Source organism: Lampris incognitus, chromosome 15 (assembly GCF_029633865.1).
Source record: "Lampris incognitus isolate fLamInc1 chromosome 15, fLamInc1.hap2, whole genome shotgun sequence".
NCBI classification, from domain to species: domain Eukaryota; kingdom Metazoa; phylum Chordata; class Actinopteri; order Lampriformes; family Lampridae; genus Lampris; species Lampris incognitus.
The window spans coordinates 26,459,038-26,477,465 of NC_079225.1; the positions used below are offsets into that span (position 1 = coordinate 26,459,038).

General features: G+C 43.0%; 1 protein-coding gene across 1 annotated transcript; it reads left to right on the forward strand.

Annotated features, from left to right (window-relative positions):
* Window positions 1-5,498: 5,498 nt before the first annotated feature.
* On the forward strand, window positions 5,499-15,138 carry elovl4b (ELOVL fatty acid elongase 4b). The gene is made up of 7 exons (XM_056295160.1): window positions 5,499-5,533; window positions 7,675-7,766; window positions 8,251-8,438; window positions 8,980-9,060; window positions 12,610-12,781; window positions 13,564-13,691; window positions 14,653-15,138. The coding sequence occupies exons 2-7, from the start codon at window positions 7,700-7,702 to the stop codon at window positions 14,932-14,934; spliced, it is 918 nt and encodes a 305-aa protein (XP_056151135.1). The 5' UTR covers window positions 5,499-5,533; window positions 7,675-7,699; the 3' UTR covers window positions 14,935-15,138.
* The last annotated feature ends 3,290 nt before the right edge of the window (window positions 15,139-18,428 follow it).

Below are 18,428 nucleotides of genomic sequence, written 5' to 3' on the forward strand. Positions count from 1 at the left end.
TTCACTGGTGCAAACGGCTTGCTTCCACCCCAAGGCCTCCCCTCACACATTAGCATCCTCACCCACCAGGTTTCTATTGCAACACATTTACTTTTCCGTCCTTTCTCATTTTCAACCACTTATCTCTGTTATTATCTTCCTTTCTTTCCTCCTCTCTCTCTACCGCTCTTGATTTAATAACTGCTGCCGAGAATGTAGTTTACCTGATTCATTTCCCCAACGTCCCCATGGCTTTCACTAATGAAGCAAGGCAATAGATCAGAAATGAGTCTGAATACACATCTGGCCTCAGACTCAACAATTTCCAGGATGCTCCCTCCCTCTGCACAGTTTATTCCAGTATTTTGTTTCAAGCAGCGCATGGAGTTGTGATACGTCTTTTCATGCACATTTATGCATTTGAAGAGATGCTGGAAGTTTGACAGTAAGATTTAATTGACCGTTTTAAAGCTTCAATCCTTAAACTGTCATTTTTTTGTTGTTTTTTTGTTCCTTTTCTTTTTGCTTCAACTTACCAACAACACCCATGGTGATACCGGTAATACCATTTCATATTTGAGCCCTCCAGATCCTGGAGACCCGATCCAAATGAAACAGACTTGTCAGTGTTATCGTGTCAGCGCCTTCCTCTCTGTCAAACCAAGAAATATGGTTGAACCTGAGTTTCAAGTTTGTAAAAGGACTTTGCGTCGTAAAAAGCCTTCTGCGAGCTCGGTGTGCGATATCTGCGTGATAGCCACATCGACTTTGCTTGTTTTCTCAAACTCAACACTGCCTTACTCTTCTGCACTTGGGACCAAAAAAACCACAAAGAAAAAAAAACACAAAAAAAAATGTGATGCATTTTATAACCCCGCTGAAATAAACATCAAATGCCTTTGCAGCATTTTCTGGGGGGGGGGGGGGGTTTAATGGTGGTATCAGAAAGCGGCGTGTGTTTTGATGGTATGTAATGGTCCGCACCGCCGAGTGGAACCCATCAGAGCATGCTGCGCTCTGTAGGAAACCATCAGGAACAAGTTCATGGTCTCTGATGGAAACCATTAAAACCACTGGATCCAAAAACACACTGAAGCCAAATGTCCTTGATGGTTTCCTTTACTGGAAACCATCAGGATTTTTCTAATGGTTTCTGATGTTTGCCCCCCCCCCCCAAAGGGATTTAACAGCATACATAAGCAAGCATTCATAATTTGGATGTTTGTGCATATGCTGTCATAAATATGCCAGCAGCATATACTCGCACGTAAATCTTCAGCGCTGTAGCTTTGACTGTAAGATTAATAATCAGTCTAGACAGTGAAATTTAAGAGGGTCTTGCTAATGAAAAAAACATTCTGGACTTAAAGATGTGATTATATCTCGGTATATGTTGCTTATGTTTTGACTTAAATGCTAAACCAGTTAGCCTCACGTAAATGCTTTGTGACAGCAGTCCAGAAATGTAACCCCAAACTCTGAAACACCGCAAATGTAAATATAGATTTACAGGCAGATTAACCTTGTAGACCTAAAACTAAAGCTCTACTTTAACAGATCCAAGAGCTCTTAATATAGCGCTCAGTGTGCAGATCTAAATTTATTACGTGTATTTATTCAGCCCACAAGCTGCTGCCTACTCGGCCTCCCGGACTTCCTTTGAACAAACCATCGTGTATCCCTCATGTACTCTGTTTGCCACGATCTGAATATTTATGCCAAACCAAATTAATACAGGGCCACAAAGAGTCACGTGGGTTTGTGTGCATGCAAGCAAGGTTCTTTATGTGTGTGAGTGTGTGTGTGTGTGTGTCAACTAAGGCGGATAGGTCAAGGGGGAGGTTCCAGACGAAGTGTGATCAAACAAAGACCTCCACAGTGGAACTGGTGGAAGATGTCTCCAGGTCACAACGGCAATGAAGGTCGATGAAGGCTTTAACAGAGGGTGGTCCCCAGTCGTCTTGGTTCTCCATGCCATTGGATTCTGGACACCCCCTGCCAAGGACCGTGTGGTGACTGCAGGCGCATCAGCCGCTCCATGTAAAAAGTTGTCACACACCGGTGTCCTCCCATTATGTGGCTCCAGGATCAGCCTCTATGCCCATCTGAGGAGCCATAGGGAGAATGGTCATACTCGACCCCAAGTGACCGCTGCTGCTGCTGCTGCTGCTGCTGCTGCTGATGATGATGATGATGTGTGTGTGTGTGTGTGTGTGTGTGTGTGTGTGTGTGTGTGTGTGTGTGTGTGTGTGTGTGTGTGTGTGTGTGTGTGTGTGTGTGTGTGTGTGTGTGTGTGTGTGTGTGTGTGCGTGCATGCATGCATCAGCCAACCACTGCCCTGCCCTGCTGCCTTGTGGGTACTAAGTCCAAGAAGACAAAGGTTATGGAAGCACACCCTGAGAGAAAAGCAAGCTTTGGTGGCAAGCTTTGAGACGGCATCCAACAGACTGGACCACCGGCAGCCTCCTGCAGCAGGGGGAGACGCCGGTTGTCTTGGGGCTATCCCTTGCCACTCGAACCCATCTCCTTTATGTCAAGAAATTGACGTCGGGAGTAGCGCAACCCTCGCGTCACTCTTAACATCTTCAATGTGCAGGTACCATTGCGGTCAGGCAGCGTGCCTATCCACACTTTCTGTACGGATGTGAGACATGGATGCTTTACAGCTGCCACCTGAAACAACTTGAGGCCTTTCACATAAAAAGGCTTCCAGCGCATCTTGAAAGGGACCTGGCAGGACCATGCCTCACATCTGGAGATTCTAAAACACAGCAGCAGGAGCACAGAGGCCACCAACTCAGATGCCTTGGCCACCTCATCAGGATGCCAGAGGACCACATCCCCCCGGAAGGTCCTCTACGGCCAGCTGAGGTTAGGACACCGCTCAGCCGGTGGACCAAAAAAAAGAGGTTCAAAGACCAGTTGAAGGTATCCCTTAATAAGTGTGGGCTCCACCCTGGTACACTAGAGACGGCAGCTGCTGATCGACCCAACTGGCGCCGTCTTATGTCATGAAGGCAGCTGAGGAAAAAAGGGAGGAAAAGCACCTGGCAAAGGAGACGCAGGAGATGCAAACCAACACCAGGCTTTGTGTGCACTGGCTGTGGAAGGCAGTGTGCATCCCGCGTCGGACTTTACAGCCACCAAAGGACTAATAACCAAGTCGAGTCATCATCGGACACCATGGACAACCCAAAGAGAAGAAGTTTGTGTGTGTGTGTGTGTGTGTGTGTGTGTGTACATGCATGTGTGTCAGGGTCTACTTGGAGCACACTTTCTCTCTCTAAAGCAAATGCTGCACACTTTACACAAAACGCCATATGGGAAACATTTATTACTCATAAACACACATTCACAATCTGCTCTTCTGCCTTCTGAGAGTTTCCCCTCTCCTGTAGTTGGCTCTAATCCAGGATTAGTACACAGATTGTAACACTAGATTATCAGGGGAAATGAGCAAACTATATTCCTCGCATTCACCAGCACAGAATCGCTGGGGCGTTCCCAAGAGGTGCATCCCACACACACACACACACACACACACACACACGAACCTGTATGTACGCGAGTACAAATGTGCACTGACACACACATGTACACACAGTGCACGCAGACATGCTTGCAGTGACGTGCACACACACAAACAAACACACACACATGCACGCGCACACTGTGGGCTTCTTTCTGTTAACTGGGTTGGACTGTAGCAGACACTTGGATCAAGGTAGGAGAGGACAATCCAGTTGGATCTGTCATTCTGACTCATGGAAAAGAACAAAATAACAGACAGAGGTCTATAAATGACACTGTAAAAGGGTTGAGTAAGGGGGTTTTTGCCTTTTTTTTAATGAACCGGGTGCACCAAGATAGTTCATTTCATCCTATGCTGAAACTTACGTGTCATTTAAAAAGGCAAAAGTAAGTCAAATTATGCAGCGTCCTTTTTTCTGTTTGTTTCACAAGACCTGGTGCGCTTTGCTGCTTAATTGTACCTTTTTCTGTTGTTTCAAGTTATTAAATAAAGCCAACAGAGTTTCACACTGGCATGCAACAATATCTTAACAATATCAAAATAATACCTATGAATTTCACCGTCGCCTACAGTTGTTCGAATTAAAACAGCCACAATGGGATTTGTGAGCGGAACAAGCAATGTGATGACTGGAACTGACCTGTTTTATCCTATCTATCATATGAGGACACATGGGGGCCCATACTGCAATGAACGTTTTGTTGAGACCACTCTCCACAGACTGAGGCTATCTCTCAAGGCACATCATCTCTTGATATAGGGCACTAAGTGGCAGAATAGGTACACTGATGGATTTCAGAACTGGCCCAGGCCCAGAGCCCATAGGGGTCTGAGGGTCTCTGTGTGGAGTCACTGTTATCAACCTTTCAGTTCTCCCTGCAAAATTGAAGGGCTCAGTCATTCATGTCAATAACAGCTTGCTGTCACTGTTTTGTTTTTTTATGGGGGGGGTTCTTTTCTTTTTCTTTTTTCTTTTTTTTGCATGGAGCCCAGCAAATATTTTGTGCATAAAAAGTTATATATTCTCATTACTTGTCAAAAAGTGAGCTAATTAACACTTATCTCCATATTGCTTCTCCATGCAGTATTCCCGTTTTCAGTGTTAGATCGTGGCGTACTACTAGCCTACTAATGATCAAATGAAACAGACAAGGCATGTCAACATTAAACATTATTTTGCCGATGTTTTGGAGTAGTTTAAATGATTGCATTATTTGCATTGAGTCAAAACGCACGGATATACATGCTTTCTTTCTTGCTTGCTTTCTTTTAATTTGAACACTATCTACAAGCAATGTTTACATTGAACACGTCGACCTGGTGCCCTGCGGTTTGAAAATCACTGTTATAATCCGTCTATGAGCAGGTGAGCCTGGAGAGCGGCGCAGCAGGTGCGTCCAGGATAGTTTGTCTGTGTGATGGCGCCATCTAGTGGTGTAATTTCATCACAGCGTTAACGTGAACATGATGCAACATCACCCACCACCTTTCTGAAAAACAAACCTATACCCTCCTAAAAAAAAAACAAAAAAAACAGGGTGGCATGGACCGTTGTTTTATTGAACGCATCAACAGCGTTTTTCCAGTGGAAAAAAACGTAGACGACGTTTGTTTCCCAGACTTGTACCAATAAATGGCCCCGCCGTAAAGGTGTTGTGTCAAACCGACATCTCGCCAAGCGTCACACAAAAGCGATCAGCCGCTCTGAGAACTGAGAACGGTCTCCAGCACAGAGCGCTGTTTCCGCATGCGCAGCAGAGCCGTATGGCTTCTCCGTGTCCAGGAGAGCGCAAAGCGACGATGTGCTTGACTCGCCGCCACGGAACCACATGCATAATATCTTTGTGATAGATTTTCACTCGCCTTGTCCTGTTTCTTGCCAAAGTTTTCGTTTAATGTCGACCTGTAAAACGCTGCGGTGCAGAGACTGATCGGCTACAACGGCGGAATAGCTACGGTAACGGAAAGGTGTCGAGCATCTATTGCACCGGATGTCATTACACGCTTTAAAGTATCGAGGAGGTACGTAGACATCTCCCCCCCCCCCGTATTATATGCAGTAAAGAATAAATCTGAGTGGCCGTTGACATTGTAAAATGTTTGTTGTTGTTGTTACGTGGTATTGGTTAACTTAGACGGCAATTAAGGGCTAGTAATTCGGGTGGGCAACTTGGTATATACACAGAATCGTGTGTAATCCACTGTTTGTGTAAATAAATTGTTGTCCTACGGTCGGTTCGCTCTCCGTTAGTTGCGGCGGGGTCTTATTTTTCCTCCTAATCAGCCCTTCCCCGTCTTGGACCACATCGCAGACGGCCAGGGCCGTTATATTGTGGCCGTGACGACGCAAATCAAGTGAAATTAAAGCCGGCATGAAATTCAAAACGCTAATTCATTTTAGTTTGGAAGTGTGCATACGTGACGTCAACATGAGGAATTGTTTATTATTCCGTGGCGGGTCCGTTTTTTTTATCGCAGTTTGATTGATTGCGCTTGTAGGATCCTTACACCCAACTGCGAATTTGTTTTTTTCCCCCCTCTCTGCATTTCCTTACCAATCAGGACCTTCTTTTTGTTTTTTGTTTTTTTGAAGCCCACCTCCACCCATCTCTATAGGGCGATATATATATATATATATATATATATATATATATATATATATATATATATATATGTGAACGCAGGCTGATAACCATCAAAGAGGCTTGCTGTCACTTTAGACGATGCCTTTGCCAATGTGGGTCGCTGGGCATTTGTACTTACACCTAAGCTCGTAGATCAATTGAATTTAAGCCTCTTGACCGGTCCGCGCAAAACCTGCTGACACATGCGGCCTTTTGTGTGCGCACACGCCCGTTTAAACGGCCCACCGGACTTTCGCCTGTGTAGTGTAGTTACACCGCCCCCCCGGGCCCCCCCCGTCTCTTTTTTCTCTCTGTTTGCAACAGAGGAAAAGCTTCCTGCCAGTGGTTAGCATGCTATTTAATGTCTTGAAAAAATGGTGGAAAATTAAACGACTGACTGTCCTCAAAACACTTGCCTCGTCTTTCTGCAAAGTCGTGACTGGGTCGATGGTAGCAAGGCTTCTCTTATACAGAGCAATTAATTATTTAGAGGCTAATTGATCTGATGCATTGGATTAATAATAGATTAAAAATGGACACCCGGCCTTGTGTGGATCAGGGTAGTTTGTTATGTAATGCGACTTAATCAGCCTCTAATGAGTTAGAACAGGGCACTTCAATCTGAGTTTGTCTCTCTTCTCCCCTCCCTCTCTCTCTCTCTCTCTCTCTCTCTCTCTCTCTCTCTCTCTCTCTCTCTCTCTCTCTCCTCACTTACTTTTTCGTCTCCCTGCCTGCTCTCTCCTTCTTGCATGTGCACATAACCAGGATATATGTGCAACCAGGATTTATTGTGGGATATATTTTCATGTTCCTAACGGGTCAAAGATGTTCAGATGGCAGACGATGGTGATTAAAGGGACAGACAGAGAGAAAGAGAGAGACATACACAGAAAGAGAGGAGTCTTTACACCCAACAGCCTCCATTGTATCACCTTTAATTATCTTAAACTGATGTGACTGACCGGTAGTCACAGGGATCCATAGGAAGTCCATTAGCGACATGTAGAGGTAACATTGCCGGTCTCAGACTGTTGCAAATATTGCAGGCAACAACCAAAGGGGTACGTATTGCTCTCTTTGTCATTTCCAGCGTCACGGAAAAAGCTGCATTCATATGCCTCTGTTCAGAGCGGCGGCCTGCAATGTGGAGTAGCAAAAAGCAACTGCCCACATTTTCAACAGTTAGATTATTGTGTTTATCAGTTAGCTGTTTAGTTGTTGTTGTTGTTTTGCCAATTCCACTGGTATATGATCCACTAAGAGCCAGCACATCAGGAGTGTCTCTACCAGGCTAATGAATGTGTGCAGTTTGTTTGAATGTTAACAATAAGACTAATCTTGTCATCAATATGCCCCCAAATGGTTCAGCACAGAATAATTACATAATGTTGTATCTCATGTAACCAGTTCCGGTGCTAACCTTACTGCATCATTAATTTCAGATTTGGGATGTTGAGTTTGATATTTTCTCTCTTTATCTCTCGCTTTCTTGCTCCTTATCGCTCTCTCATTCTCTTATTCGCTCCTCTATCCCTGCAGTATAAGCAAGACCTAAGGTAAAGCCATGGAAGCTGTCGCTCACTTTGTGAATGACACCGTAGAATTCTACAAATGGAGCCTTACTATAGCAGGTAAACAGAGATCTTATGGTGCTAGTAGCATGCCAGTCCATAATAACCTGCTGGTTTCCATGCGCTACCCTTTCAATTACTACACGAAGCTATCTGTTTTTCTCGATAATTAAAAAGAAGTGGAAAGTTATGATATTACAATGTTAACCATTTTGCATTACTTTCTTATCATAAAATAAATTGGGATTGTTAGTTGATAGCTAAATTCAATTTGCCTTACTGAAAACTAAAGGTTATCCAAATGTCTTCTTGTACATGTTACTTGAACAACAAAACAACAGAGTGAGCAGCTGTGTTTGTGGGTATGTCTGTGTAAGTAACTATATAGATGGAACGCTAAATATGCATTGCATGTGCATCTGTGTTGACTGTGTCTTCCTATTTGCCTCCCTTCTTTTCTCTCTCCCTCTGTTCCACAAACTTTTTCTCTTTGCCTTTTCCCTTTAAGTTTCCCCCCAATTTACATTAACACTGTATCCTCCAGACAAGCGGGTAGAGAAATGGCCGATGATGTCATCTCCCTTCCCTACTCTGGCCATCAGCTGCCTGTACCTGCTGTTCCTGTGGGCGGGGCCTAGATACATGCAGGACCGCCAGCCCTTTACGCTCAGGAGGACGCTCATAGTGTACAACTTCAGCATGGTGGTCCTCAACTTCTACATCGCCAAAGAGGTGGGTCCCAGATTCAGTCTCCAAATGACACATAACTTGTTTTGCTGCAGTTTGATGCACTTGCTGTATATGCAATATACATGCATGGCCACCCTTACAGGTAGGTACATAAGGCATATCAGTGAGAAGGCAAAAAGAATGACTCAGCAACCACTTGACTGAGATACAATAAGTGTTTTGCATTATGATTTGACCAATCACTGCCATTTCAAAGCATCTAAGAAGGAATAGAATGTTTTGTAGCAGAACACCAATTTCTGAAAGGACATTACTTGTGTAATTTCTATTCCATCTTATTTTTCCCATATACCCAGAAAATGCAATGCAAGTGTTGCAAGTATCCTCTGTGCACTTATCGTATGTGCACCCTTCCATAGTTGGGTAAAAAAAAGAAAGAAAGAAAGAAAGAAATCAACAATTATTGCTTCTGCTGTGGTACAATGGACTGATTTTCACTTTAGTAGAATTTAGATTGAGGAAACCTTGAAAGTTTGTCCTTCTTTGCTCTCTCCTGATGATACGGTTACCTTCTCTTCATCAGCTCCTACTGGGCTCCAGAGCAGCGGGGTACAACTACCTCTGTCAGCCCGTCAACTATTCCAACGATGTCAATGAAGTCAGGGTGAGCCCCCTCCAACGCACACACCACCACACTACTCTATACAACTCACACATGTGCTTAATGACAGCAATGTGTCAAATACATACACACACACACACACACACACACACACACACACACACACACACACACACACACACACACACACACACACACACACACACACACACACACACATATGCACGCACCCACATGCACACACTCTGAGGCCACCTTGTTTGTACCTCAGTACACAACAAATATGGGTTAACTTCTAACAAAACGGAATATTAGTCAGTCAGACAGCATCTCAACCATTAAGCTAATGACTGATTGAGGGCATGGGTCAGGGGGGCTCTGTAAATCCATAAATTGTTAAAGCTTTGATTTTTACTGTCAGGAACAGTGCTATAATCCTGTTGTTGGGGTTAAGAAGATCACTGTTTTTGTAGTGTGTGTGTGTGTGCGCGTGTGGGGTGTGTGTGTGTGTGCGTGTGGGGTGTGTGTGTGTGTGTGTGTGTATTTTGATGGGTGTACAGAAGGAAGGAAATGGAGAGAGAAGCCTTAGTTTGTCAAACACTTTTAGGACTCAGTGCAGGCGTGGCCTAAAATCAGAGAGGCGTGGTTAATTGGTCTCACCACCCTAAAACCACACCCCTATCTCCACCTACTGGCTTTGCTGGCATGATGGCATTACAGAAGCACCATGGCTTAGAGGTGCACTTTGCTGTGTGTGTGTGTGTGTGTGTGTGTGTGTGTGTGTGTGTGTGTGTGTGTGTGTGTGTGTGTGTGTGTGTGTGTGTGTGTGTGACAGAGAAATAAAGAAGGATCCAAGCAGATCACACGCAGAAAGTGATTTGTGTGGCCTTGTGTTAGGACAGAGGGTTAGCTTCCTGAGAATCTCAGTTATGCTGCAGTACACTGACTGTGTTGTCTTCAGCACTCAAACCAAGGTAGCTGTCAATTTGGTACTGCATTCTCACAAATGATGAACAGTGTAAGACATCAGTTAGTACTTAAGACTATACTACCCAAGAAAGAAAAAGGCATTTACTAGATTTTGATATTGTTGTATTATCCCTTATCGAATAAACAATAGAGTGAACCTTACTGCTGAAATTCCAGGCAAATAATTTCCAGTCAGATCATCAGGTAAGCAGATAGGTCAGGTACTTGATTAAGCACTTAACTTAGTTGTATTAGTAATATAATTAATAATAAGCCATGTTTGTTGACATAGAATAAGATATAGGCAGGATCAGATTAAGTATGAAAGGAGACGTGATAGCATCAGAATCATGTGTTTTGGCCATGTAGGGTTGCACATATGTGGAATTTGACTCCGGTTTCATGGCTCTCTCAGTTGTGCTGCATGCATAGTTCCAACATGTTAGGGGCTTTGTTAATTGGGTTGTCTACAAGAAAAAAAGAAAGTAATCCTCTGAGAAGAAAACATCTAATTCACTTTGTAAGGTTGGATGTAGTCACAGAAAAAGTAAAGAAGACTGCTGAAGCCTTCTTAGGGCTTTAGTATGGCCAAGATTAACTGTTCATGCCATTTATTCTGGTATAAAAATTAAAAAAAACATCCTGTAAGTGCGGGGCTGATTTTGGGACCAAGTGTTTTAAGCATAACAGGATAAACACAGCTGCAGCTAATAAAATTAATGATGGGTCTGTTTAAGCTTGGTGCACACTGCAGAATAATTGGCCTGATTCTAGGCCCAATTTGCCCCTCTTGAGAATCGGGGGTGTTCCTAATTTGAGGCTGCTTGGAACCCATTATTTTCCCAAATGATCCTGTAGTGTGAGGTATTTAAAATGTAGTCTCCCGATCTCCACACAAGCCAGCTTGGGCAGCCCCAATTAATAGCAAACATCTCTGATTTTTACAACTGGAAATCCTGTCGTGAGAGAGGAACAAAGATGGAATCTGGAGCAGACACCCACAACAACCAATGAGAGCCAAGCTAACTAGAAGCAGAAATTTCTGTAGCCACCTGTCTCTTGAAATTTCTGAACTCAAACATCAAAACAATTTTTTTTCCACAAAACAATGGACACCAATGCCCGACAAGATGTCTGTCAACCTCCATGTTTGTTTTGCTCTAAAGTCACATTGTCTCACAAGTTTCTGCAAGTCTTTCTTCTTTGATTTTTAATGACAGTGGTATCCAAAATGTTGCATGACCACCACTGGCTGGGTTTCAAATCAGGTGGTTTTGAGAGTGACTTATGGTTGATATAACCGTCAAGTGTGTGATGTGCTGTCTTTGCCTGGTTGTCTAATGTGTGTTCTAATGTTTGTGTTCTGGCAACCAAAAGAAAATCTGTTTTTATGTGTGCGGATTCTCCTGTTTTGATTATCGGTTAGGAAATGAAAGTCCTCTAATGTGTGCCCATCTTTAAGTTTGCTTATGAGACAACACGTTATGTGGGGCTACAGAACAGGTGAACCCAGGTGCAGACACAGACATGGAGACAGGAATAAGGTAAAAAGATGTTATTGCAAGGTAAAGGGATGACGGGGTGCAGGCTAGGGAAAGCTTGAGCTGGTAGCTTGAGATCCAGGAATTGAGGCCGGGGCAGTGGCAGTTAGGGGCCAAGGTAGAAGATCTGGAGTGGGATCCCAGGAGGCTGAGTAGTGCAGGGTTCCAGAGCAGAGAAGCAGGGCTGACCAAGCGAGGGGCAGGAAACAGGGGTTGGAAGCCAGAACAGACAGGACTGCAAGGAAAACAGAGAACAGGATGAGACCTGGAGAAACGGGCAACAAGAACTGAATGCTGAACAGCAAAACAGGCAACTAAACTGGCTCAAAGCGTTGCAACACCGGCAGGTAGCAGAGTCTGTGATCTGGCAGAATGGAAGTGGCAGGGCTGAGTATTTATAATGGTTCTTGATTATGGAACTGATTGCTGCTGCTGGGGCTCTGCTCTGACTCCAACACACATACACACACACACACACACACACACACACACACACACACACACACACACACACACACACACACACACACACACACAGGGAGAGAGTCACTCAGGGAGTGGCAAAAGGTTAGGGAGGCACCGAATTTGAGGTAGAGGGCATTGCAGATGATATCCCAGGAGCAGTTGTAACACAACATTGACTAAACTGTTCACTTCCATCATTGCTTGTTCATTAGCACACCAAAATCAAAAGGACCCATCATTAATTTTATTAGCTGTGGCCATCCTGCTACGCTTACTTCATTTGGTCCCAAGATCAGCCCAGTGCTTATAGATGGTTTTTCACCTGAAATTGTTTGATACTCAAAAAAAGTTTGCTACCATTCACAAAGATTGCTCTTTAAAGGGGGTCTCCTTCAGCGTCTGCTATTTTGTATGTGTGCTTCTGACCATGTTTGTGCATCTGTGTATGTGTATGTGATGGAGAGTGCCGTGTGTTTATAAATAAGTTATACCTACTCATTGGACACAAGCAATGCACAGTAACCTCAAATAAACCTCACCATACAATTAAGCATTCACAAATCCTGCATGTTGTGACAGTTTTAGCATCAGCTTGTTATCTATCTTGTGTCTCCAGATAGCATCTGCTCTTTGGTGGTACTATATTTCCAAAGGAGTGGAGTTCCTGGATACGGTCTTTTTTATCCTGAGGAAGAAGTTCAATCAGGTCAGCTTCCTCCATGTCTACCACCACTGCACCATGTTCATCCTCTGGTGGATTGGCATCAAATGGGTCCCCGGTGGACAGTGTGAGTAAATGGGAAGGGTAAGGGGTTGAAGCTGGAGTTGGGATTGTGTGTGTGTTGTGTGCGTGTGTGTGTGTGTGTGTGTGTGTGTGTGTGTGTGTGTGTGTGTGTGTGTGTGTGTGTGTGTGTGTGTGTGTGTGTGTTTTCACCATAGGTGAATAAGCACAAGTTGCACAAAGGTTTCTGTCAACAAAGGTTCATTTTAGTAAGCTTGTTGTCTCTAGCTCCATCCAGCATATGGGGTTGAGACAGATATGTATGCGCACACACACATGCAAAAACTCTTAATTAAAATGTTCTTTAGGGACTACAAAGGGCCTGTATATCCTGAAAACTAAACAACTGTACCACCAGTGTGCCAGCCCTTATGCACCCTAAATATCTAACTCAAATTTAACCCAGTAGCATGGTGGTGCAGTGGTTAGCGTGGTCACCTCACAGCAAGAAGGTCCTGGGTTTGAGCTCTGGGGTAATCCAACCTTGGGGGTCGTCCTCTGTGTGGAGTTTGCATGTTCACCCCATGTCTGCGTGGGTTTCCCCCGGGTGCTTCCGTTTTCTCCCACAGTCCAAAGATGGTCAGGTGAATCGGCCATACTAAATTGCCCCAAGGTGTGAAGGTGTGTGTGTCGGCCCTGTGATGGACTGGCGGCCTGTCCAGGGTGTCTCTCCGCCTGCTGCCCAATGACTGCTGGGATAAGCTCCAGCATCCCTGTGACCCTGAGAGCAGAATAAGCAGTTTGGATAATGTATGGATGGAAATCTAACCCATTTGACCTTTTCCACAGCCTTTTTTGGTGCAACTATCAACTCCTCCATCCATGTCCTTATGTATGGGTACTATGGCCTGGCAGCCTTGGGACCCCACATGCAGAAGTACCTCTGGTGGAAGAAATACCTCACCATTATTCAGATGGTAAGAATATATTTTCTGATTAACCCTTCTCTTTTAACAATAACTGTATAAAGAATTAAATTAACCACAAATATAAGACAAGAAATGACTAAACTTCAGGTTGTGTGACTCATACTACTTTGTGTACCCTTGTGTTCCTTTCCTATTTTTTAATGTATTTTCTACTATTGTTATCATTTTATACACACACACACGGACACACACACACACACACACACACACACACACACACACACACACACATATATATATATATATATATATATATATGGTGCTAAATGAAATAAAGAATTGTTCAATATCATTGATTTGATCCTAATTGGTGCATCAGTTTTAAACATACTGGATGCAATAAATATGCAATAAAACCAATCTCTTTTGGGAAAAATGCTGACACTTTTCAAATCATCATTTACTTTAAGTATTCAATAAATTTGTAAATTACAGGATTCCTTCTCTTACCTTATATTGTAGTATTGCATTACTATCAAATTTACAGTCTTAAAATTATAGTTTCCTGGCATTTATTTTTGACAAGCTCCATAGTCCTCATTTTATTGTTCAAAATCCCCAACACCTTCTCTCTCATGCAGTGTATATTGTTTTTCTATAAAACATGGAAAAAATGAAAGTATTTTTCTGTTCAAAACTATTTTAAATATAAACTTTATACAATGACAAATTAAGATGCACTAAATAAATAAATCGCAGTTCCATTATGAACAGATTTGTAATATATACTTAATATTGGGGTGTTTTTTTTCCGCAGAACATTTTGCCATGTTTATGCAACCTTATGATGCATAAGTATCTACCTTTGACAAAATGTCACTTTATTGGAAGCATTGGAATGCGGACTTATTACCTTGTATATGATATGAGCGCTGAAATCCTCAGCCTTTCTCTTATCAAACTGCTATCTGCTTTAAACTAAATGCATGTGCATATACTTTTGTGACAGATCCAGTTCCATGTGACCATTGGCCACGCTGGACACTCACTTTACACGGGCTGTCCTTTCCCTGCCTGGATGCAGTGGGCTTTGATTGGCTATGCTGTTACTTTCATCATCCTGTTCGCCAACTTCTACTACCACGCTTACCGTCGTAAACCATTCTCCGCCCAGAAGGGAGGCAAGCCTGTCACTAACGGCATTTCCATGGCAACCAATGGTCATAGTAAGATGGAGGAAGTGGTGGATAATGGAAAGAAGCTAAAGAAAGGAAGGGCAAAGAGGGAGTAAGGAAGGAAATAGAGGCTGCCTTTCAACAAACAGGAGGACAGTTATGTTGGGGGCCTCGGGAGAAGGGGTGGAAGGGGTCAAAGAGAAATGTTCAAACATCAGAAGAGTCTCCACCATCCCTGCAAAAAAAATATATGAAGATATGATTTGTGAACAACCTACAAAGGTGAAAGGATAGCAGTATGTGTTTGCTGGTATGTCTATGGTCAGCTGTGGGGAGGGAGGGCATGGGACAGGGGTGTTGGTTGTCTCCATCATATCAGTTCTTATTAACAACAAGAAAACTTGAATGCTGATCAAGATGGCTCTGTGCTGTTTTGTCCATTTGTGTTTTGGATGATGTCAAGAACATAATAGGACCAAAACTAACCACAGGGACCCAAAAACCTCACAGAATCCACTACCTTCTCAACCAAACTCAACCTCCTCTTTTGTACTCTGATTCCAGTATTGTTTTAACTAAAAGGTTACATAGTCATTGAAATGTTTGTTTATTTTTTAGTGCTCTAAAGATTATTTATAAATAAAATTATTTCCAGTGGAAGAAGATACAGAAGTTCATACCAAAGAGGGTTATTTATCATTGGTTGGGACAAACTTGACTTTTTTTCTTTCTTTTTTTAATTTCAACATCGTTGTAGGAACTGTACTATTAACAGTTATCAAAACTGCCATTTTCTTATTTTGACTAACCAGCATTCAACAGCAGTCCTCCAACCATCACACCCCGCCCCACCCAAATATGTCATGCACTTCCAATCTTACGCTGTCTCAAACTGACTACAGTGTGCCGCAGTTCAAAAACAGTTGACAACAGCTTATTTCTTTTATATTTATTGTTGGTTAAAAACTTGTGGGGGGGAGGACGATAGATTTTTTTTTAGTATTTAAGCAAGTGTGTTTATCTTTGTCATATTATTTTTTTCTGTGGGTCTTCATCAATTATTTATTTTTTGCTGTGCAATGTAGCTAAAGTGCAAAGTAAGACAGGAAAGTTCAGCTCGATATTGTCTCACTGCCACGTAGGGCTGAAAGGAAAACTGATCCTAAAAAGAGCTTCTTTTTTTTTTAAGAACAGCAAACTATTTTCATTGTTCATTATGACAAATCTGACACAGCTTTTGACTGCAGATAAGATGGAAATAAAGATGATGCCAACACCCCAGATCTTCTTTGTGTGGGGGTGCATGTGTGCACATGTATGTATGTATATGCATATGTGTATGTTAAAAGAGAGAGTGCGTCAGTATGTGTAAGTTTGTGTGAATGTGTATGCATAATTGAGATGTCACGGTCATTCCTTGTATTTTTTTTTCCTGTGTTAAAACAAAAACACAGGGAAAAATACATTGGACACTAAATACCTTTATACTCAAGCAATGATGTGCTCTGTGGGTATCGGGAGTCACCCATCAAGAACTAGCTCTCCAACTATACTTGTAACATCTACTTTCTAGCCATAAGGAGCTAAAGCTATTCCCACCCCCATCTTCCCCATTGCTTTCTTTCTAATCACAGTCATCCCCCCTTCCCCTTCTGTCCCTATTTCCATATGAAGGAGAAGGCCCTTACTATAGGTTTGTGTCAGAAAGAGCGCGGTAGCCTTTGCCTTTGGCCTGTCCAGACAGATCTGGCCTAATCTTGGGGGGTAAATTGGCTTTAGCCTCAAAAGAGCTTATTTCCACGTCACTCCACTGGCTAACCCAGCAAATCGGGTCACTGGAAGAGGAGCCTACGCTAATCTTCCATAAGGTTTCTACTGTAACTCCTAAACGTATATATGGTCTTTGTTACAGGTCCATTAAGACATACTGTACATGACTATATATAATTCAATAGGGTTCTGTAGTTAAATACACCTGGGACTATATGAATCCAAACAATCAGCTTTTGTGATAAGACACCCATTAAAAGGCAAAATACACTATATTTATATGAAAACTACACAAAACAGATGTGTACTTTCTAGTGGTATATGTTGGCATGTAAAAGGTTATTTTTTACAAAGCCTCCAAAATGACATCAGTGCTCCCAAACTGATATCCATCTTTATTCGAATAAATGTATACTTTTCTCTTATATACACGTTTAGCCGCACTTTCCCTGCACCCATCTTTCATTTTCTACAACAAATATAGTTGGCAAATGGTGGACATTAAATTATTCAGCCGTTACCCTCTTCCTGTTTTCCAAGTGCTTAATATACCAATTCAGTCCTGGGCCACAAAATCTTTTCCAATCCATGTGAATATCCATAAAATCAAGGCTATGTTTGAAAGACTTGTCATTTCTACTTCATTCTCAGATGCAAACAATAAACTCATGGTTTACTGACCCTCATGGTTCCTTCCACATATCAACTCTTATACACTTCCTGCTTACCCCGTTCCACTCAGACTACTTTGAGCTACTCCTTCACATCCTGTGACACCATCCTCTCTTTCTATGTAACCATGGAAACTGGGTGGTGGAGGACGGGATGTAGGGAGACCAAATGATGTCGATATGTGTGAAAGGGAGCGAAAAAGAGAGAAGACGATGAGTATGTGAAGGTGTATTCGTCCTCCTCGGGGACAGAGGGATCTATGCCAGGGGCTAAGAGGATTGCAGGAGGCCAAGGCTTTTCTATCAGGGGCATTTAGCACAGGTCACTATAACCTGCAACCCTACCAACACAGCTGAGAATGTGCATACGCACACGCATGCGTGCGGGCACACACACATACCGTGGATATGGCCCCCTGGGCAGAGATGTACATCCATATTAAATGCAATAATAAATCACAATAATTAAGTAATAATATAACGTGGTGCTGGACTCTTGTATTTTAAGTAGACACACTGACCTCACACCACTTTCTAAGGAAACGTGTACAAGTACGGAACAAACCACACACGCACACAGCTCTAATGCCTTCGATCAATGACAGGGTACCAATTTAAACATATGACATACACTAATTGCTCCAGAAATACCCCATGGCCAACCAAGCCCTCTGAGAGCAGCATTGTAGTGTAGAGAGACGGGGCAGTTAAGCCCAGGGGACACGCGAGACCTGACCCGTCACTCACTCATCTCATTAGCAATTTTATGACTAAGGAGCTCATGGTTGTCTGGTGGAGTCCAAATAGTCAGCGTTTCACTGGTGTGGGGCAGACAGATGGCTGTCTCAGAGGGCCTATGTCAGGAAGGTTGGTATGGGTGGACAGCGCTCTCCCGTGGCTCCGAAATGCATTACACGTGTGTGTCCAACCCGGTGGAGGGGTCAGATGACACATAATGAGAGTGTAGACCCCATTTTATAACGCACCCACGCTAGACTTCCTATTACCAACTCAGAAACAAGAACACAAGTATGATTTCCCGTTTTTTAATAGAGAAAATAAATGTTGAAGTGTCAAGTGGTCATGCCCCTTGAGGGAGCAAGATATATATGGATAGAGAGAGAGAGAGGGGGAGAGAGAGAGAATGACTGTTTCTACTGTATATACTG

Excerpts from the sequence above, each read along its gene's own strand:
- elovl4b (XM_056295160.1), top strand. The coding sequence starts at position 7,700 with ATGGAAGCTGTCGCTCACTTTGTGAATGACACCGTAGAATTCTACAAA. Across the intron at positions 8,439-8,979 it reads ACTTCTACATCGCCAAAGAG|CTCCTACTGGGCTCCAGAGC; the intron begins GTGGGTCCCAGA and ends TCTCTTCATCAG. Across the intron at positions 9,061-12,609 it reads ACGATGTCAATGAAGTCAGG|ATAGCATCTGCTCTTTGGTG; the intron begins GTGAGCCCCCTC and ends TTGTGTCTCCAG.